The sequence below is a fragment of the Drosophila erecta genome, unplaced genomic scaffold (assembly GCF_003286155.1).
Source record: "Drosophila erecta strain 14021-0224.00,06,07 unplaced genomic scaffold, DereRS2 tig00000126-arrow-pilon, whole genome shotgun sequence".
Classification (NCBI taxonomy): Eukaryota; Metazoa; Arthropoda; class Insecta; order Diptera; family Drosophilidae; genus Drosophila; species Drosophila erecta.
Window position 1 is genome coordinate 6896521 of NW_020825209.1, and position 21628 is coordinate 6918148.

The 21628-nt window shown below is 46.6% G+C and overlaps 2 protein-coding genes across 4 annotated transcripts; one reads left to right on the forward strand and one right to left on the reverse strand.

Annotated features, from left to right (window-relative positions):
- Positions 1 to 1320: 1320 nt before the first annotated feature.
- Positions 1321 to 15870, forward strand: LOC6550300. Of its 2 annotated transcripts, XM_001977718.3 has the most exons (4): positions 1321 to 1781; positions 12343 to 14914; positions 15038 to 15168; positions 15323 to 15870. In XM_001977718.3, exons 1-4 carry the CDS (start codon positions 1752 to 1754, stop codon positions 15407 to 15409), a joined length of 2820 nt encoding a protein of 939 aa, XP_001977754.3. In that variant the 5' UTR covers positions 1321 to 1751; the 3' UTR covers positions 15410 to 15870. The 2 variants fall into 2 exon arrangements, with proteins under 2 accessions (XP_001977754.3, XP_026837951.1); XM_026982150.1 differs by lacking the exon at positions 15323 to 15870 and having other exon boundaries at positions 15035 to 15314.
- On the reverse strand, positions 15866 to 21523 carry LOC6550301. 2 transcript variants are annotated; one of them, XM_001977719.3, is made up of 5 exons: positions 20916 to 21523; positions 18348 to 18512; positions 17925 to 18195; positions 16596 to 17831; positions 15866 to 16329 (listed from the first exon to the last, which is right to left on the reverse strand). In XM_001977719.3, the coding sequence occupies exons 2-5, from the start codon at positions 18504 to 18506 to the stop codon at positions 16193 to 16195; spliced, it is 1803 nt and encodes a 600-aa protein (XP_001977755.1). In that variant the 5' UTR covers positions 18507 to 18512; positions 20916 to 21523; the 3' UTR covers positions 15866 to 16192. The 2 variants fall into 2 exon arrangements, with proteins under 2 accessions (XP_001977755.1, XP_026837952.1); XM_026982151.1 differs by lacking the exon at positions 20916 to 21523 and adding an exon at positions 19931 to 19993.
- Between the last annotated feature and the right edge of the window lie 105 nt (positions 21524 to 21628).

Consider the following 21628-nt stretch of genomic DNA (forward strand, 5'->3'; position numbering starts at 1 on the left):
CATCGTCAAGCATTTGCGTGCGAACATTTGGGTTTCGTTTTTTGGGCTGGGGGATTTGGCTTTTGGGTGGCGACACCCGAGATAAATGGCCAGATACAATTGTATCTTTATTTGAAAGCCAGCGCAGACTTGTACTCGTTATGTCATTTGCACATTTACACGTTTTATGCGTTTTTCGTTGTGTTTTTGTTTTCTGTCGGTGCTATTATATCTTTTATCTCATTTTGGGCAGACTCTCTGCCAGTCAAGATCAACATTTAAATGTTGTACAATTATGCGAGCTGCTCTGTACGGCAGGCCCATTAAGATTATGTGTGGCAGTGGCATCAGCTTCCTAGTAAAATCCCATCCAAAGCCGAGCTCAAGTTGGGTAACTGCCATGAGCTGTAATCATGATTTGGCAATCGAGAAAATTGTCAACTCTCAAGCGAATGTAAGCGATGTAACGGGCTGTTGGAATGGCCATTTCTACCAATCCATCGATCTGCTAATGTTGCAAAACCCCCCGTAATTGAGGAAATCTTCAGAAAACTTTCCTGACTAGGTGGGGAAAAGGAATTGGCACACTGAGGGTGGCCATTTGAGCCACCAGATTGACTTGCCAAGTGCCACAATCATCAGCAACATATCAATTTTCGGGTAGTCAGTTGCTAAAATGAGCTGCTCCTTGACCTGCGTGACTTTAGTGCTTGTGTGTTTCTAAAATTTGATATGACAAAAGGGGTCATTTTTCATAACTGAAACTCGAATAATTTGTGTACCTCTCTTTTTTGAGGTGAAAACACCTTTGCTCTTATTTTATTTTACTCGATATTTCTAACACTTCAAAAGTATCAACTGTAACACGAGAACAACCCACGTATTATGATAATGATATTGCTATGATCACTTCAATATATATCAGATTTTTGTCAGGGTTTCGATCGCAGTGTGTTGCAAGGAAGCCGTGCCCCCAGGCGAGATTAAGGCCCGAGCCGCGTTCCATTGGGCCCATTGCCCACAGCCCAGGGTCCAGGGTCCAGATGGTGACCCCAGTGCCTCCCGATCCGCGGAGCAGGGCCGAAAGTCGGCGAAGTGCCTCCTCTGCCGCCGCAGTCGTTGTCACAGATATTTGCAACATTTGCATGTGGCCTTTGAGCGGATGCCGCTCACGTACGCTCCGCGCAGTCTCCGTACGTCACGATCCCGCTCTCTCCCGCCAAATCTCGTTCGGATCTCTCTTTCCGGAGCACTAGCCCCCTCTCTATCTCTAGCACTCACTCTCTCTCTCTCTCTCTCCCGGTCGCCGATCGCCGATCGCAGTTGGCAGTTGGCCTTACCTGCCGCATTTTCCACGGCCAGCGCTCAGTTCGTGGGCGCCTGCGCGCATGTGCAGTTCGAGTTTTCAGTTACAAGATACTCAGATACTCAGGTACTCAGATACTCTGCGTTCGCTCGTCGGCGGTTTTTTTGAATCGAGATCCAGTCGGAGATATTAAATATACATGTACGCACACGTGTGCACAGCATCCCTGGCGATTCGGTGATAAAAGTGAAATTTGAGTGCCCCAGAAGTTGCCAAAATCACAATCAGCTTTTTTGTTTCGTTTTTGTTCGAGTGCCGAGTGTTTAGTTAACCAATCTCAAGCGAAATTCAAGGGAATCTCAGGTAGAGCCAGCGGGTTTACCTGATCTCGCCGGGGATCAGATCTAGTTCAATCGCCGGATAGCAGTTCGACCTTCAGCTCGTAGGAGTAGGTTGATCTATCCACATGTTCCCGAGAAATCATCTGTCAGCAATGGTAAGTGCAACCCGCGAGAATTGGGCATACAGAATGCTAAGTGAGCCGTGGTGAAAATTACCAAGAACTCTTCACATGGAACCGCGGAGAATCGGGTTTACGATCGTCGAATAAGTAGCAGCAGATGAAGAAGGGGTCTCGTAGGTCAGGATTTCGGCGAGGGAACCAGAGCGATTCTCGCTCCCCGGTGACTTAGAGTTTTTATGGGCACTTAAGAGGTGGATAATATCACCTGTGGGCTCGTTATCACTTTCGATGGGAGAAAGAAGACAATGGAAAGGGAAATCAGCCTAGAAATTTCTGGGAATATTTATAAAACCCACCCGGTTTATGCATTTATTTGGACAATGTTGCTATACAGTTTAATGTGAACATAAAGAACTTCTATTGTTTACATCTTTTGATGTCTTTCGAGGGCATTTGATTAAGGTATTGCTTATAGAGGTAGGGTTCAAACACCCCAAGGGTTTTAGTGAGATTTTAATGCCCCAATGATGGAGAGATTTTAGCGACTACATTTGGAAATTGAGTTCTGGATGAAATGGCCTAGGTAAATGGTTCCAAATACTATTCAATAATGCTTTTACTTTATGAAAACTACGAATAATTTTTGTTAAACTTAGTGTAACAATAGATGCTATTTAACCACAGAAACTGGGTCAGCTTTTTTCGTTGGGCTACTTCAGCGATTTCTACAACTGGTAGAAGTTCTGGTAAAAGTTAGGAGTACAAGAAGTAGCCCACTTGTTCACCACGTACCCATTTTAGTATTCACAGAAAATAAATATAATTAAAAAATACACATATAATTCACATTAAACTCCATTAGCCAATGACCATTATGAATTCAATTGTAAGGTTAAAGGCTGCAAATTGATCAATGATCGCAACAAAGTAGCCAATTAATCAATCTACTCGCCCGATCTTCGGCCGGATCATTGGGTTGAGTTGCCAAATTGATCGTGATGCCGGTGCTCCAATAAAGTAAAATCCCGACTCATTGCGCGTTGCCCTTTCCCATGGCCCCGGCTCAGATTGGATCAGATCGGTACGGATCGGATTGAATCAGGTCGAATTGGGTATCTTTTAGCGCCCGGGGTGATCCATGATCATTACGCACCTTATCGTCCGACGATCTGATGGATCGCGGGAACTCTGAAATGCCGATCACGGATGGCAAATCGGTTGCGCAAGAGCCAGAAAATATTATGGCTAAGTGTAAGTATTACACACATCCAATTGGGTGGCTCGGCTGGTTCAGTTTGTTCAGTTTTCTCAGTTCGGTACAGGTAACACGCGTAACAGGTGCGTCTAGTGCATTTCAATTGTGATTGTAATTGTGGTGTTCGCATTGTAATTGAAATCGAAAATCGAAAGAGAGTGTTTCGCTTTGTCTTTCGTTATATGTTTTCTGTATTTCTGTTTTTCAGTTTTTCAGTTTTTGAGTTTTTTTTGTATTTTGTTTTCATTTTGGACGGCGGGGAAACCACGCGAGATGCATGACGAATATAGGTATTATAGCCATGTAGTTAGGGTACTGAGTACTTGCGTATGCCACGTAATTGTAACAGACCCGAATTTTGTGCAGAAATTGTATTGTCTTTAGGCACCCAAATATATCATAGCACTGGCCATCATCATAACGCATTGTACATACCAAAAAGGCCGTGGAATTCCCATTGTGTAATTGTTGAATTGCACTTTATGAGGCGGCACACACTCTTTATTCCTGGATGTATGTCTCTCTGGATATTTTGCATTTTTTCGGCCTTTATTGCCCCGCTCTGTGCCATGCATCATAAAAACCAATAGGCATGCAACCATTCATGGAGGTGGTGATTACTGGACCACTTGAGCCACTTGGACAACTGGAGGGTTACGGTGTCAATGACTGGTTAATGCGCTGGCCGTCCATTACATAAATCGCCTTCGATGATGGCACCTTCATTCAGCGAAGCCAACTGTCAACGCTTTAAGTAGATCCAAAGGGAAATAGTTAGCGGGGCGTGAAAAACTAATTCACATAATTGCTGCATTGACGACAAGTGCATTTCCCGCCCTGAAGGCGGGCCAATATAAAGCACAATCGTAAAATACCTCAATTTGCAGTCAACAAACCTCTAATTTGCCGACTGTCGTGTTAAGTACAGGGTATCGTTGCACGGCTACATCTCAATTAATTATGCGTCGATTTCATGTTTGGAGTGGTACTGAAATGATGTATGGCTCTTCAAATTTGACATAGAAGACCCAGTATTCAAGCTAACAAAATGGCTTAAAGATTAATATATCAAACTATGAATAAGTATCTATTTGTTTGATTTGAAGGAGACCTATTTAGATGCATTATCTTTTAATGTGTTATTTTAAGAATATATATCTATGTATGGCTTTACATTTTTTAAAGAATTTTCATGTAAATGCCATGTTGGCTAGTTTTGCTTTTCTTTTCCCGCCCAGTGAGTTTAGCAATTTGGCAAATCACTCGCTTCCGTTTCGATTTGGGAAAGTACATTTCTGGGTCTTTCTGAACGGAAGACAAAAGAAATTGAAACCTTTCTATGCAAATCGTACTCAGAAATCTACATTTCCCAAAGCCCGATTTCCGATCCCAGACCGCCCGCTCAATTGTATATTGTATAATAGATGGATAAACGAGAGCAGTTATGAGAAATGCATGCATATATCTGTAAGCGAGATATGTGATTAGCAGATTACGCATACGCCGTGTGTTACATGCGCAGCACAGTGGGCCAATTAAGGCAATGGCTGGCAATTAACGAGCCGAACCAAACAATAAAATATCTGGCGCGACCATCGCCAGATTAATTATACTTCAAATATTATATGTGTGTGTTTTGTGGGGCAGGGGAAATCTGGAAAATAAAATCTATATTCCGAAAGATAATAAAAGAGAAATAGCTACAGTTTTGGATAATCAGTTGCAATTTCACTACAATTTTGGCAGCCCACAGAGTGCCAGCTTATTTATGTGACACGCTCTCAGCCTCCGACTTTCATAATTGGAAGCTGTCTGTTTGTTGTTTTATTTCGGGCGCCAGCAGATGGGCTTTTCATTCCCACAGCAATGGCATGTCCAGATTTTCCCCATCGAGCCACATTTGCAGAACTTGCATAACGAGAAGCGAGAAAAGCGTAGCGACCAGTGAGAAAATGCACGCCAAGTAATAATATCACTAAGTATAAAGGGACGCGGCTAAAACTCAAACACGACCCCTCTTTCCCCCCATCCCCGACTTTAAGCCCCAACTGACCAACGTAACTTAATTGGCGTCACTTAGGCCAGCGAACGATCTTAATTACCGCATGGATCAAGAAAAAGCAGGTGTGTGTGTGGGGAGAGGGGGTGATGTTGGACAGGTGCTCGACTTTTTATGACCTTACCCCCCCCCCCCCCCCCCTCTCTCCCCCTCGCACACTAGAGACAATAAAAGAAAAGAAAAGAAAGAGCAAAGAAAACCCAACGCTCAACACGCAGCTGAAAAACAAAGGAAAATGCCTAGAAACAAAAGTGAACTTCAAGTCTAAGACAACAATGAGAGCAACAACAACCACTTTTACTCTTGTTTTCGTTCAAGCTAGTTGTTTTTTACAAGTTTATGCCGCCGACTTCTTTCTTATTTGGGATTTTCAACAGCCAAGTTCAGCGTGCACAGTGGGACGAGTTCTATGCAAGCGCTTTGCGAAATATCAGCAAATATTTTCACTTAACTCTTCCTCAATTGTTTTCCAATTAAGCTTCAAGTAATAAGTTCATAATGTACTATGTACTTCAAGTACACAATTCCACATTTGCTTATAGCTGAGATGTGAGTTATTTTTATAAAGTCTTTGTTTGTTATAACATAATAAACCATTGGCAAAAGAAATCTGTTTTACGCTCAATATTTTTGACCAAATAAAGCTGCCCTTCTACCAGTAAATAAATTCGTTCCTAGTGGAATATTTTATATATAATTTGAATTTAGAGAGATTAAGATAATAGGGGAAAACATGTACTTTTGGTAGTGTTTCACATGGCATATTGCCTCTTTTGTTGTATTTCACATTTATATTTTTTCACTCAATTCAAGCCACGTTTACTATACACTTGCCCCACTGTGGCCCAGTAACTCACAAGGCAGGTCGCCGGAATACCGGCCATCTCCACGGAACCTCCGCTCTCCGCTCTCCGCCGGAGCCGTGCAAAAAGTGAAGCAAAAGACGAGCCGGTCGAGCGGGGGGCAGATGGGGGCAGGCCGGACCGGTTCTATGGGATGGGGAAAAAAGGTTTCCAGCGGAGTCAAGCTCACGTTGTCACACGACAATTACACGCAAGTGTTGAGAGTGAAGCGGCACGCCCCCTTTCCCCCAACGCCCCCAGTCCGGCCGAAACTTGGAGCGCGTGTGAAAAGCGCATAATTTTTGGACGCGGACAAATTTTCACTTTTTTCCCGAGCAGCTCCCCAGCGCTTCAAGTTTTTCTCGGCTCTCCTCGCCTCGTCCGCTTTTCTCATTGTTTGAAATGATCACACCGCATCGGAGGAGCTCTTGCCCCATATTGGGGGGTCTCGGGTTGGGTTGGCTCACCCTGTGGGTGAGTGGAGCGACAATGGAAAGAGGGAGCAATAAAGTCCACAATGCGCCGATTATGTTAGCAATCTTGGGAATCGGCATTGTTGCCATTATTATTATTATTGCTATTACTATTATTGCTATTATGCCGGGTCACGTCCCTTTGGCTTTTTGCTCCATTTCATTATGGATCCAAATATGGTTAGGTATTTAAGGTAACTACATCACGGGCACCTTTGGACAATTATGGTTTCGCCTCACCTTCATTTTCTATCACTTTGCTGCTTGATTACAGATTTGACTTGATATTTAACGAGTAATTTGTCATCTATCTTTCATCTTTCGCACTTCTTACTGTTTGGGCATACTGTTCTGAGCTTGGGCTTTGGGCTTATTAATTAGCATTTAGTTGGCTTGAGCCTTTGGGTATTTTATATTGTTTTTCAGAAACCTCCACATCGCAGCCCACACATTTCTCTTTCATCCTTCCTCGTAAGTTATCTACCTTATAGCCGTGGGACATTGGGCGTAACCCAGGGAGCAGAAAGTCAGAAAGCGGTAATTGATCCCATCAGACGAGCAGACACCACAATCGACATCGACTGCGGTCTTCCGGGACTCGAGATCGGGATTGGAATTGGGACTGGGATTGGCTCGACTTATAGATAGATATATAGCCTTAGATGGGTGTTATGCAAAGTCGGTTGCATTGCACTGCGATCGATGGATCGTGCAACATCCAAACAATGCACTAATTTGTTTATAATGACTGGCGAATGTGGAGCCATCGGGTTATGCGACAAATGCTGGGTGGAAACTTGTTAATTGCTCGCGTGCTGTCACAATTGCGATTCCGCATTGCGTTGAATTTATGTACATAGGTATGTATATACAGGGGTATACGAACATACATCATCATTATAATCATCAGCGCAGTTGCGCATTGCCCATCGCACAATTATGTGCCATATGTACCATATGCAAGTAGTCAACAGCCATGACAGACATTTCGAAAATGTCTGTGGCATTTTTGGTCTCCAGATCAGCCACTTCCACATCCCAAAATCCAACTGGATCCGCAACTTAAGCCGAAACTGAGCGTGGCGGGCGCAGCTAATCAAATTAGCCAGCTCCATGAATTGTCCACATTCGAGTGAATCTCTGAGGTCGTGACAAGGCCAATGGCCAGTTGGACACTTGGACAGTTGGCCACTTTGTTTTCCGGCGAGGTGAGATTCATTTTTCGGCTGCGCATCTAGGTTGCAATTTTCACGTCACTCGGGATGGAGCCCTCATCATTTTCGCTGAACTAATGAATAGCTGCCAAATGTGATGAACGTGATTTACTGGTGGAAATTTCACACTGATGAAAAAAATTAAAAATCTTCATCTTTTGCCAAGCCATTACTAACCAATAGGGAAATCAGGTCTTGGCAAATGAAATGAAAGAATTTTAATTCAAGTTAATATGTATTAATACTCCGTACGTAGAGCTATAGGTATACCTAAGTTCGTACTACCGAATCCATATCTATTTCCTGCCCAGTGTCAACAAAAACTAATCAGGCAATTTAATATATATTCGCATTATTCGCTGGCTATCTGAGATAGCATTCGTATAATATTCGACAGACACCTGTCGACCAATGAAATCGCGGACAGACTGAAGGCGAGATAAGTCGATCATCGATAAAAGTCACTTTGAAAGTATTCGTAATTATAATTTGAGTTGTAAATGCCACACGGTGGAAGACCATAAAAGCCTAAGGTCGATAACGAATATTGGTGAAATGAATTATTGATTGTCACTCGTCATTTCGTTCGGCTTCATTCGCCTCAGTTGTCCCACATTCGCCGACCAGCGATCATTTTGCATGCATTTTGTGCCATCTCATTTGGAAAAAGTGCTGTCGCCAAGAAGCGGGGAGATCTTAGTCCCCACCTGTTGCCGGTCCAAGCAGCGCCAACCACAACAGACGTTTCCGCCACTACGACCCATACCCATATGATGAGTGGGCCAACGTAAATACGGAAAACGTTTCTCAATTGCCTGGAAAAGCAAAGAAACACGGCTGTCATTGATCAGCAAAACGAAGCGAAAGTGATGGCCCCACGTTGGGCGCCATTTGGTGGACCAGAGCAAAGTAGTCCCACGTTGGGCGCCACTTAATGGAGCAGATAAATGGATCGATAGGAGGCCAAGGCGTTACCTGCGGAGCAGAGTGTCGCGATCTGGCCGATTCGGAAAACAATAGAATTGCAGTGCGCAATCACTGCATTTGGATATGTCTCAACAGATGTCGCACATGACAGTCAACGTGTGTCAGCTGCTACCACCACTTTATGTCAAGCCATCAAGCAAACGTCAAAACGAATGACCGCGTGTAAAATTGGGTAGCAGTTACGAAACTTTAAGCGTATGCATATACAGAGAGGATTAGGCCACTTGGGGAAATGTTTGCCTTGAACGGGGTAATTGAGTAATTGTTATGATCAAAACATTTTAATGTTTTGTGAAGAACTTTTAGTCGCTGTAAGCTCAAGCAAGTTAAACCTCACAAAAATGAAAGCCTCAAATAAAATAAAAGATAATTAAAAAGACCACAAGCAAATCAATAGAAATTAACATAGAAAATATTAAAATGAAAAACATTTTTTAACAGAGTGTGTGTGGCATTTGTGGGCACTCTAGAATCCGCATGCTTACCCTGAACCTTCTAGCATTTATAGTTTCCGAGACCTCGACGTCCTGTTACATACTTTCCAACGAATGTAGCATACCCTTTAGCTGCACGAGTAACGGGTATAAACAGCTTTCTTTTAGCTTAATAGAGAGCAAACTTAAGGAGTGTATAATTTGGCGTATTACCCAGATTTATCATCACATTTAAACACATTCCTTGCCTGGGTTTTTCCCGGGATGAGCATACCCATTGCCCAGCTGTGGCTTGGAAAACCAATAAATTTGAATGCACATATTCATGGGGTCACTTTGGGGGCATCCATGACCATCTGCATTTCCATTGCCACGTCCGCTGGCGGTTGACGACTTTGAGGCCCATAAAATGGCATTTGTTGCTGCCATTACTTTGTTTTATTTTATATTTTTTGCTGCTTCTATCCGCCTGGGTTTTCTTTTCCATATTGCAGCCATATTTTCCAACGGCGCATGCGATATGAGTATATTTTCATAATTAATTTCTTTGCCTTTTGTTGTGCGAAGTGAAATATTGCTGAAAACACTCGTGGAGCACTGCTGCTGTTTATTGTTGTTGTTTGGAAAACCTAGTGCCGCACTGTGACAGTATTTCTTGTTGTTGCGTTTTTCCTTTAACTTCAAATCCCCCCGCCCGCCCAGAAAAGCTGCCCAGTTTTATCGACAATTTCACTTTTGCACAGCCGCGGAGGAGCGAAGATGCAGCTGAAAAGCGGGAGGTCGTTTGGTCGCTCGGTCGGTCGGTCGGTGTTTCAGTCTCTCATATGCGATGACGAGCCAACAATTGCGGTTTGGTTAGTTGCCCCCAAAAATATTCCCAAGCACATTGTCGGATCGCGTGCAGTGCCCCCCGCGCCCCTTTTCTTTCTCTGTGTGTGGAATGGGCCCCATTTGTCAAACCCTATGGGCTCCATGGGCCCGAGTTTCCCATTTTCCCATTTTTGCCATTTTCAAGTGCAAAGCCAAGGTTGCATGCGGCCACACAAATCCTCTGCGACGGGAGCTGCAGAAGTTGTTTGTATTATCGACACGAAACGGGTTTTTGGGCCCTGATGCCGCCGCTGCCCAGAGTTCCCAGAGTTCCGTGAGTTCCGCCAGTTCCGAGAGTTGCAATCAGACCAGATCCAGACCCAGACCCAGACTCTGATTGGGGCGCCTCACTTGGCGAAAAGAGTGCCGAATATTCCGGCCTTTGGGTGCTAATTGAGTGCAAACCTTGTTTATTCAGTGCTTTGTTTGGCAATTGCTCAGTATCTTAAGATGCGGTCAACTTGGCTTATAAGTACACACTGAAAAAAGGCTTCGTCCCAAACTTTATTTCATATGGAAGCAAGCCAGAATCCACCTGCTAATTTCTTAACTTACTTCTATGTAAGTTGAAAGGGGTTTTTGATCCGTATAAGTACATTTATTTTATTTTCTGAGTGTAAGAGCCGACTCCTCCATCTGTCAGCTGCTCGGTTGTTTGCCAACAGTTGCAGAATTTCACTTTCTTTTCAAATTGCGGCGACCTCGATTTATCGCCAACCCAGCGACATCGCCATGTGGACGCGATGGATTCCAGCGGAGTGGGATGGGGACTGGGACTGGGATTGAGTGGCAGTGGCTTTGGTGGCATTAGTGGCCCCCGCGGATCTGCTTTTGTTTTGATGCCCGCGCCGTCGGCGGGCATAATTGAATTACGTTGAGCCGAGCTGAGTCCCAGCTTCTGCTGCTCCATGGGCACTACGTGGAAGTATCCCAAATAGGAGACGAGCTGAATAAACACATAAAATAAAATCATAATAATTATGGGAAAGTGAACGCCCATTGTTAACTCTCTGCTGTCTCCGTTTTTGGCTTATTTTTTGGCTTATTGATAACTCACATTAATGAGAGCTAATTTTCACATAATTAGTTGCCTGGCTCACTGGGTACTGGGAAACTGGGTTGGATGTCTAAGGGTTGGATTCGGTTTGGGTCAAGAGGGCGCGGAGCTCACCTCGATTTCTTTCTAAGATAGCAGGTCTGCCCATAAAGCAACTATTACTTTAAATATGTATTTAAGCTGAAAGAAAGTTTGATATATGAAAATGTTCAATACAGTAAATGCAGAATAATTCCCACACTTATAAATTGGTGATGCCTGATTACGCGATCGCTTTCCAGCATTTCCCAGATAGCTGCTGACCTTGGGCCGACCTTGTGAGGGGGCGGCCTGCGCTGATCACCAATCGCATCGCATCGGATGCAGTGCAGCCAGCTGGCAATAAGTCAGCGGATGAAAATTATGGCCATAAATAATGGCAAATTGTCGTTTAGAGATGCACATGAGTGCAGTGGGCAGGAAGTCATCACCCATCATGTTTTTGGCATTTTACTTTATTGTTGCGGTTGGGTGTGTGGAAAGGAAGTTGAGGGGAGTTGGCCAGTAGCTGGTGGCCAATTGCATGGGCTAATTATCAATTTTGGACAACTGACCACCGACCCAGCCCCAATTGAGCAACCCGACCGACCCAGCTGGAGAAAGTTGCGTCCAAGCTCCCATAACTAATATATTATACTTGGATGATATTTTACTCGTGTAACGTAATGATTAGAAAACTGCCTTCTATCTATTACTCACTTATTTATTCAGCATTTCGAAATAAGGTTCAACTTTAAGGAGCTCCCGCTCACCGCCTGATAATTGATAGTTAAGTCTATATCTTGCCTCTAAATTGTTTACAGCTGAGTCAACTTGTTTGTGCTCCGAGTACTAGGGTAATCAGTTCGTGGAAGTCTTTCCCTTCAAATGCCATTATCGTCGTTCGAGAATCGAGTATTTATTTGCTATTGCTGCCAAGCTGTTGGCAAGGTTATAACAATGGCATATTATTACTATTCCTAAGATACATCGGACCTTGAGCTTTCAAAACTGAGAATTAGTTTTCCACACTACTAGGAATATGGTGGAAAAATTACAGAGTATCAACTCTGCCCATCTTTTTAAGGGATGCCAACCTAGGTTCAATTAATACCTATCATCTTAGTTCGTTATCACTTAATAAAAAGTTGAATCAGAATGGAATGCTTCAATTTTTCCAATTATGTGGGTTTACTTATTCCGTGGGATTTCTTGATTTGCCAAGTGTGAACCGGATCATCTGCTTGGCGCAGTGGCAACCGCAACCGGATCGCCTGCTCTCTATAAATTTGGATCGTTGGCGTCTGGCTGGGATTTATGAGATGGAAAGTGAAATTTGGCATTCGATTGAACTCACCCTGTTTCTCTCGCTCTTCATTTTCCAGGCTCTCCAACGGCGATCGGCATCTCTGGGTCTGCTCACCTTGGTATTGGCCTCCTGGCTGGCGGCATCCACAGCGCAGGCCTTGGTAAGATCGGGCAGATCCCCACTGCCCGCACAACCGGCGGATCACCTGGTGCCGCCGCCACTGCCCGTGCCCCAGAGACTTTCGCACGCCGGAGCGGGTTCTCCAGCGGCACCTCCATCCTCTGCTCCCGTTTCCGTTCCCGAAGCCGGCTTCATGACCCGCGTGGCCAGGTGGTTCGGCTTGGGTGGCGGCCAGTCCCCCAAGGATCAGCAGCTGAGTGCCACCAACTCGCTGAGCTATGCCTATCCGAAGCCAGTTTCCGGTTTCGATGCGGGCGGCAAGCCGTGCAGCCTGTGCAACAAGTATCCCTGGGTGCCCATGGTGGGCCAGCAGCAGCAGCAGCAGCCGAATCCCCAGCAGCTGAACAACCAGCTGCAACAGCAGCACATTCATGCGCAGCAGGTGCAAGTGCAGCAGCAGCCACTGCAGCATATCCCGCAGCAGCAGCAGCAGCAGCAGCAGCAGGCCGTCCCGCAGCAACACGCAACATGGCAGCTGCAGCAGCCGCTGGCTCAGGCCTCGCAGCAACGCCAGCGGGCGGTGCAATTCCGTCCCAGCTCCGGACAGAGTGTCTTCCTGCCCCTGGCGGTGCCACTGCCTCCGCTGTACAATGCCCAGCCATTCCGGCCTGTGGTGCACCCGCTGGTCAAGGAGAACATAGTGGCTCAGTCGGAAGTGCGACCCGTTTCCCGGTCGCCGGTTTCGCTGCCCCAGCCAACTCCTGCTCCGCCAGCGAGTACCTCCAGCTTCGAGATCGTGCAGAGCCACCAGGTGACGGACTTTGTGACCTCCGTGGAATACCCCGCCACGTTTGTGCAGTCCCATGCCATCGATCTCGGCTCCAGCGGATCTGCGGCCAGCCAAAGACCAACTCAGGAGTTTGCTCAGGAGCAGGAAGTGCAGGCGGATATCAGTACGGTGCGCTATCAGCTGGAGGATCTGAGCAGTGGTCAGGTGCATCAGCACTTGCCAGCCTCCCAGCTGCTCACTGAGATCGGGCATTTTGCGGAGACCACCACGCAGCCACCGCCGGCGGATAACTATCCAGCGGCCTCGTCGCAACAGCAACTGGAGCAGGAGCAGGAGCAGGAACAGGAACAGGAGCAGGAGCAATCCTTCTACTACGCGGAGCAGTTTCAGGATGAAACCAGTACACTGTTATATAGCACCACCACGGAGTTGCCCACCACGACAGCACCACCACCGCCACCACCGGCGCCGGTTATTGAGCTCAATAATCACCTGGCTGCAGTGCACCACTCGCACCGCCAGGGAATCGGAAGGGGCAGGGAAACGCCAAAGCGTCTGCTGGACTCGCCCATCAACCACGCCCCCCTGGCGGGAGCCGGAGGACGGCCCTTCACCCGCGATCCAGCCGATCTCAGTTTCCGGGTAAGCCAGGTGTACACGCCCACGCAGCCACCAACGCCCACATCCACGTACGGCGCCATCGATGCCAGTGGCCAGTTTGCGGGCATGGCACCACCGAGTCCGCAGCAGGTGATCATACCTTACACCACCAAGCAGCGACCACGCCCCTTCGAGAACTGGACGCCCCTGAAACAACAGCCTCCGCATCAACTACACCATCAGCCGAACCACCAGCACACTCACCACAACCACCAAAGCAACGACCTTGATGAGGAGCCGCACGAGCAGCAGGAGTCCAAGCTGGCCACAGCGACTGTGGCGGCGCCACCTAACACGCGACGCACCACCAAATACCTGACCAAGATCCTGGCCACCAATCTGAGGGAGTTGCTCAAGAGGGAGAGGGAAACGAAGCGGCTGCCTGGTCAGGGATTGGGTGTGGACATCTCCCGGCTGCAGAAGAACATCGATGGATGGACGGAGCAGGAGTACAACTCGCTGTCGCACCGACCCAGCACACCCACGATTCGGGGAAGATCCAAGCACATACCGTCCGAGTACCTGACCACCACCACCACAACTCCAGCGCCGGTATCGCAGCGCCAGTCGAAAACCACTCGTGGCGAGGGATTCGAGCTGGGTGCCGCTCCACCCACAGATGCCGGGGATCTGTCCACTTCCATCAACAATCTGGAGCAACTGCATCTACTCGGCGAACGGGGATCGAAGGGCTTCCAGCCCATCGAGGACAACCGCCTTCACTTCGACTACTACGATGCCCATCAGCGACCGAGACCCACGTCGGCCATGACCACCCTCAGTCCGTCCAGAACCTCCACCACCTCCACCACCACCACTGCACCGCCAACCACCACGACAACGGTGGTGACACCACTCTATGTGCGCAGCACTCCGGCGCCCAAGGAGCTGTGGAAACAGGCCCAGGTGGCCATCCTGCCGCAGACCAACGAGAAGGTGTACGTGGTCACGCCACAGCCACGGCATCAGGAGCACCATTCGGCGGAGCATCGGGATCGCCATACGGCCTCCGCCTCGGCGCCAAGGCCCGTTTACCAAACGCCAGCGCCGCGGTTTCCACGGATGCGACCAACTCCAGGTGAGGCTGGGGAGATTAGGGAGCTAAGAGAGTCTTACAAGGGTTTGGGACATATGCTTTTAGGAATAGTTACTAGATATAGTTTACATACTAATTGCTTTCATTGCCCATCCCACAAAGCAGGCGAAGTGAAGTCGGCCACGCCCACCAGCTCGTCGCAGCTGCGCAACTATACGCCGGATATCTTCGGGCTGATGGGACTGTCCGCCTATGTGCCCGCGGAGCCCGTGGAGATAATCGACGGAAACTCCAAAGTAAATCGCAACTCACCTCGTCTAGACATGTAATCGAGCTTCTCTCTTGTCTCCAACACACACTGAACACCCTTCACCCACATTGATCCACCCACCGAACCACCACCATACCATCCAACACGCACCACCACCCACCATACACCGCACACCGCAGGTCAACACGATAGTGACAGCAGCGCCAACGGCGGCGGCCCTTCAGCGGACCACAGCGAGGTCCACGATGTCACCCTCGCCCAGATAGAGGTCGGACCAAGGTCAAGGCGCCCGTGGCCGCACAGCCCCCATCCTGTTGTAATATATTTCACCCCAGCCGCCCGCCAGGCGTCCCGATCGCAAAGATGGAACAAAGTCTTTGGATGTGCTACGAAGAGAGGAGATCCCGAATCAAAGTTAGAGTATTTTCGCATTTGGTAGCTTTATGAACACATGAGGAGGATCAGAGAACCAAAGGAGTGGAGCTAACCGTAGTATATATTCGAAAAAGGATTTGTACTCACAATCCTTTTTGATTTTTTTTTTAGTAACCTCTGTATTTTTTTGTTCTGGCTCTTTCTTCGCTAGTTGTAGTTCTATGTATAAATACCTATTATATCTATTTCAATCTATCCGAAGAGTGGGTTGTCAGGCGGTTGACAACGTTTTAATCGATGTGCAACCAAAATATAGCAAAAATGAACAAACAAACGATCGAATAAAATTAAAGCAATCAAAGTCATTTTAATGTATGTACCTACTCTACTTTGTAAGTATGATTGAATAATACAAATAAATTATCATCGGACTTTTAATATACATATAAAGCAGCACGAATGGCATACATCGTTTTTCGATTGATTTTCAACCAACCCCAAAAGTATACTCACTTTGCGAAACTGAAGAAAGTCCCCGCAATTCAGATTGGATGTAGAATGCAAAAATGATCAGGCACAGTTATTATACAAAACTTTTCCTTAAGGCTAGCAAAAAAAAGAGTCTCCCTAAGCTACAATGTCTTTGAGATGGATAATGCATTCCGAAGAGCTCCTCAACTGTCCACCAGGCGCTGTTTGCGACGATGTCGCCGGATGAGGGCCTCCAAGGACCAGGATGCCGCAGCCACAAAGGACATCATATTGAGGCAGTGCAGGGTAACCGAATAGTCGAAACGGTCGCGCACCAAGCCTGAAAGTAATGGAAACATTAACATTACTTCATTTAAATTACTGCTTTGATAAGATATATCATATCATTTAAATATGCAAATATATATTATGGGATTTTCATAGCTCATTAAACGCATTACATTAAAATTTAGAAAATTCTCTCTATCGGATTTCGATGTGGAATACCTCTAAATGTTTATGGCGCAATTCTCTAAAAAACTTCTCTTTGAACATAAAAGGGTGCAAAGTGGATGCAAATTGTATCTTCGATATGTAAGCACTCACCGACAAAAGGACCACCGATCAGCGTGAACAGTCCCGAGATCAGCAGCTGCAGTCCCGAGGCTCCTGGCAGGCGGTTCAGAGGCACATAGCCGGGTATGATCAGTGGCCAGAAGATGGTGCGCACTCCCTTGCAGAGACCGATCCACACGAAGCTGCAGAGGATCAGACTGTATGATCGTGTGCAGGCCACCACTGTGCGGCCGAGTGCAATGCCCACCACGCCGATGAGAAAGAATACACGGTTGTCCCACGGAATCTTCTCGGTGAGAAAGGGCACCAGGAAGCGCATGGTGATGTCCAGTCCCGCCAGCAGCGACATGGCCAGCGTGATCTGTGGAGTATCGAAGCCGAAGTCCGCCAGGATGAAGGGCGTCAGTATGGAGAAGTTGAGCTCCCCAAAGTTGATGATGGTTAGCCCGGCCACCAGATTAACAAAGGTGAAGTCGCGCAGCAGGTCCAGATCGAAGAAGGTCACCACCTTGGCCAGAAAGCTCATCTGTGGATCGTGCAGTGGAGCAGCCTCCATTTCCGCCTCTTCAGCCACTGCTTCCTTCTCCTTTCGGTTATTGTTGTGCTCCTCCCTTTTGGCCGCACACTTGCAGCATAGCTTGGCCTCCAGGTCGGACTCCACCCGCTCTCTGCGAAAGTTATTGGGACGCAGGAACTCATCGGTCTCGTGGCTCTGCTCCTCGCTAATGGGACAATGCAGCCGCTGGGTCTGCTCCAGATCCTTGGAGCTCGAGATGGTGCGGAAGCGAAGGCGGCCCGAGGTCAACGATAGCCGGGATCCATACCAGCCATCGTTGGCGCGCGAGAGCATCGGAGTGCCGGGCTCACAGATCTCGTAGCCCGGTCGCTGGGCATCGTCGTCCTGGCACAGATACTGACTGGAGAATATGCCGCCCGGCTCGCGTTTCTGCTGCCACGTGCAATGGGCACACAGCGACTCCGCCTGCTGCTCCTGGTCTGCCAGCTGCTCCTCCGGCGGCTTCACATGGTACCGAACCGGCTGATAGATCAGGGCACAAACGAACGAGTGCAGCGAGATGGCGGCGAAGAGCAGCGTGGTCCCCTGCACCCCGTAGATGGTCAGCAAAAAGGTGACCAGGTGCGGCAGGAAGATCGGTCCCAGACCCGTTATGGTCCACGAAAACCCAGCCGCCCGACGGCGCTTCTTCTGGAAGTACGTGTTGATCGCCAGCGATGATGCCGACACACTTATGCCCATGCCAAAGCCTGTGGATTTAAGAAAAGTTCATTTAGAATGGAATGGTATTTAATAATTCAGTAAACTATAATGCCAAAGGATAGAGATGCCTTTGTGCTTACCAAACAGCAGGGCGTAGGCCACCATGTAGCTCACAAAGGTTTCACAGAAGGCGGTCAGTATGAGGCTCCCGGAGATCAGCAGAGAACCGGCCATGGCCACCTGCCGAAAGGTAAACCTCCGGAACATCGGTCCATTGAGCAGACCCGTGCAGGCCGATACGGCCGGATTTGTGTTGATGATGGCTGTAATCTGGGAACTGGACATGCCCAGATCGGACAGCCGCTCCCTGAACAGGAAGCCAAACTGTTGCAGGCAGGGGTAAATGGATAGCTGAAAAGGAAATCTATTAGAGCTCTTCCAATTTGGAGGGTTTCAATAGGAAACAATAACTATATGTTTATGTTGATCTTCTGCTTTGAATACCTAATTATTATCACAATATATTGCACTTGGAAATATTAAATTGGCTTGGTTTTACCTACATTGGAAACGCCAGCGGCGACGCAAACGAGCCACGCCCATCCCGCGTCGGGCGCCACAAAGTCGTCGCCCAGATCACTCTTGTCGTGCTTGTTATAATACCGTGCACGGGAGACCCTGGGCAGCGGTCGGGTTGTGTCCTGGTAGACCTTCTTCTCCATGGCCAACTGTAACGATATATTGAGCTATATTGTATGAAAATGCATGCCCGTAACCCTGAAAACCAGTCGGAATAGGGAAGTGATATGGGGAAAATTGCATTGAATGCAGCTGGCCGCGTTCGTAAATGATTTACGGCAATTACTTGGCGCAATACGTTAACGATCACTTGTCACAATTAACCGCACAAAGATGCCTCCACAGTCCTTAGTATTGTTGCCATCTGACCAGAACACGGCCTCACGATTGGGTACTAAGACACCGGATTCCCAAATCTAGCATTTGAAATCTCCGGCTTTCCAGCGACTTCTCTCCCTCTCCACCAGCAGCTTTCCTTATCAGCGGCGTCATGTGACAGATTTCCACCCAGAGACCCAAGCCCAAGTAAGCGCGCAAATTGTGAATCATGTTTATGTCCTCTATGCACACAGAATGATGGCACTAAATATGGTGTTGGTCTCATGAGAAATGTAAAATTGTTCAAATATGCATCTTCTTTCAGGTAATACTTACGGTTAAAAGATACAAGTTACGTCATAAAATACCAAATGTTATAATTGTAATTTCGAACTGTTAAGACAGGAGATTAATGGCTAATCCATCAAGCACACGAATTTATTTGAAAATTAAGAAAGTCTTTAGAGCATTTTTTGTGTGCTGATTGAATGTAGCGATTCCACTGCCCAAGGTCAATGGTCCGCAAGATGTCCACTTATCAGTAGTTCGATGGCATCAATGGCAAGCTTTGTCTCGGGATTCCATCCAATTTCAGTTTCTAGGTGCTTTCGATTAAGTGCGGATTTGGTGCAAACCACATAACTTGTGGTGAAATGGGAAATGGAATTCAGTGGGCTGAATCGAAGCTGGAGTAATGAAACAGCTCAAATGGCGGGAGAAACTAACCAAAGATTTTGTGGGTAGTTCACTAGTTACTTAGAAAAGTAGTGCTCAGTTCTTACGCTATAATTGACCAATAATGTAGTTTTACGAGGTGCAAGTGTGATAATAACGCCACTGATAGCGACTGAGGTCATAATCCACCAGTTCGATGATTAAGCTCTGCAAAACTAACCACAAGTGGCTTGCAGACAATCGAGGGAAGATTTGACTTGATAGCGACTAAGTTTAGTACAACCAGTTCGCTTGACAGAGTTTTCCAAAACTAACGAAACCGAAGGACGATTTGAATTGCGTGTATCCTAAGAATAAAATATTTCAGTGGAAATTGTCTTGCGAGAATCGCTTCAATTGATTCAATTAGCATGCAAACTATTCAATTCACTATCAAGAATCATAGCACGTAATATCAGTGCATAATTGGGCGACTGAACCTACCCGTTTTTACAGCCTAAATATAATATAATTCTATATAGTTTATGAACTTTCGGTAATTATAGCACAGCTGCCCTACAAATGCTTGACTTACATTACAGAAATATGACATTTGCACGTCGTTCGTAACTCATTTGACAATTTGCCATAACCAAGTCACGGATAAACAAAAAACTATTTCAACTATTACAGCATGTTTTCCATTTTCGTGTTGTTTCACTAAACTTTAATTCCATTGCCAAATATATGAAATAGTTGTTTTTTACTTTGGGAAACTTTCTTTCTAACTTTCGTAACATTATAACAAAGTATAACCCTTATACTATATATACTGTTTTGGATAAACGTTTAGGTAGCTATTGCCAATAAATCCGGAGCAGCTAAGCACTTTATGAACTGAAGTCGATGGAAAACAATCGGTTCAGGCCCAGACTCAAATCGAGATAAGCAAAGCCCAGTGACTATGGATCCATTGATAAGGTGATAAGATTGCGATGGAGAGCGTGGTTACATGTGGTTTTGAAGTGGAAGCCACATATTTGGCTACCAACTGTGCCCTCAGATAGCCAATGATTTGAGAGGGTATTGACACCTTCCAGCCTTCGACTAGTTTTGGCACAGCATTGAAACTTAATTCGTAGAGTTCTGTACTTCAATCAAATTGGAAAGGACTTAGAACGAAAATTCTTTGTAAGCTACGTTTTTGGACGGAGTTTCCCAATTGAAATCTTTGATTTGCACATGAAATTTAGAGAATTTCTTATGCTTGCAAATAAGAGTAATTTACACCATAGATATATGTCTAATGTACTTTATTTATAGAAAAAGTAGGGTCTATAGATCTATAATATAAATGGAAGAAGCTGATAATACAGTTTATTTTTTATTCAAAGAAATTACTAACATTTACTGGAAACCAATCAGGTGTTTTCAACATATTGCTGATAGCAGGGCAAAAACAAATACGTAGGATGAACGCGTGCGAGGAGTGTGATGGGAACGTGTCGCACCCACCATATCCCATCCGATCCCATTCAAGCCCCATCCCGCTTCCAAACCGATGGATTCCGCCCACTTACCTGTGCTCCGTACGTGGTATATCGTATTGTTTTTGGTATTCCCAGTGGAATCCGCGTAGCGTGGTGTATAGTATCTCCTTGGCAAGCCCGCCAATTGGCAGCACAGCGCTTCCTGCGCCAGTAGTTTATGGCTTTTATTTTTGGTGCTGCTGCCGATTCCGATTCAGATGCTGATGCTGTTTATTTTTATGCACCACGAGATGCACTCACTCGCCGACCAACCGACCAACCGACCAACCGACTAACCGAATGACTGAATGGCTTGCATCTAATTGAGAGGCACAATATGGACTACGACTGAAGTTCAAGGTTGTAGCATTGGTGGGTGCCACGGGGGTCAAGGTCTGCCTCTGCCAATCCTTGGAACACAACGGCTGCTTTATGGTGATGCTCTATTCCCAAACGCCAAACGCTTTCCGCGATGCTAGATAGCTCGATTGCGAAGTGATCCCGAAACCAAAACCGAAACTGAGTCGAAAACCCAGCTAAAATCTCATTTTACGAGGGTTCGACGTAATCGCGGTACTTCCATCGCCGTCAGCTGCGGAATGGAACTAAATCGAATCTCAACAGAACTCAATTGCTATGAGCATGAGCCGAGAAAGTGCCGATGGGAAGATCGGATCGACTGACGCGAATCGATCGGCACTACGTCCACGTAATAGCAGTGCCCACAGCTTTTGGCTAACAGCTCTGTCCGGGTTCGAAATGGG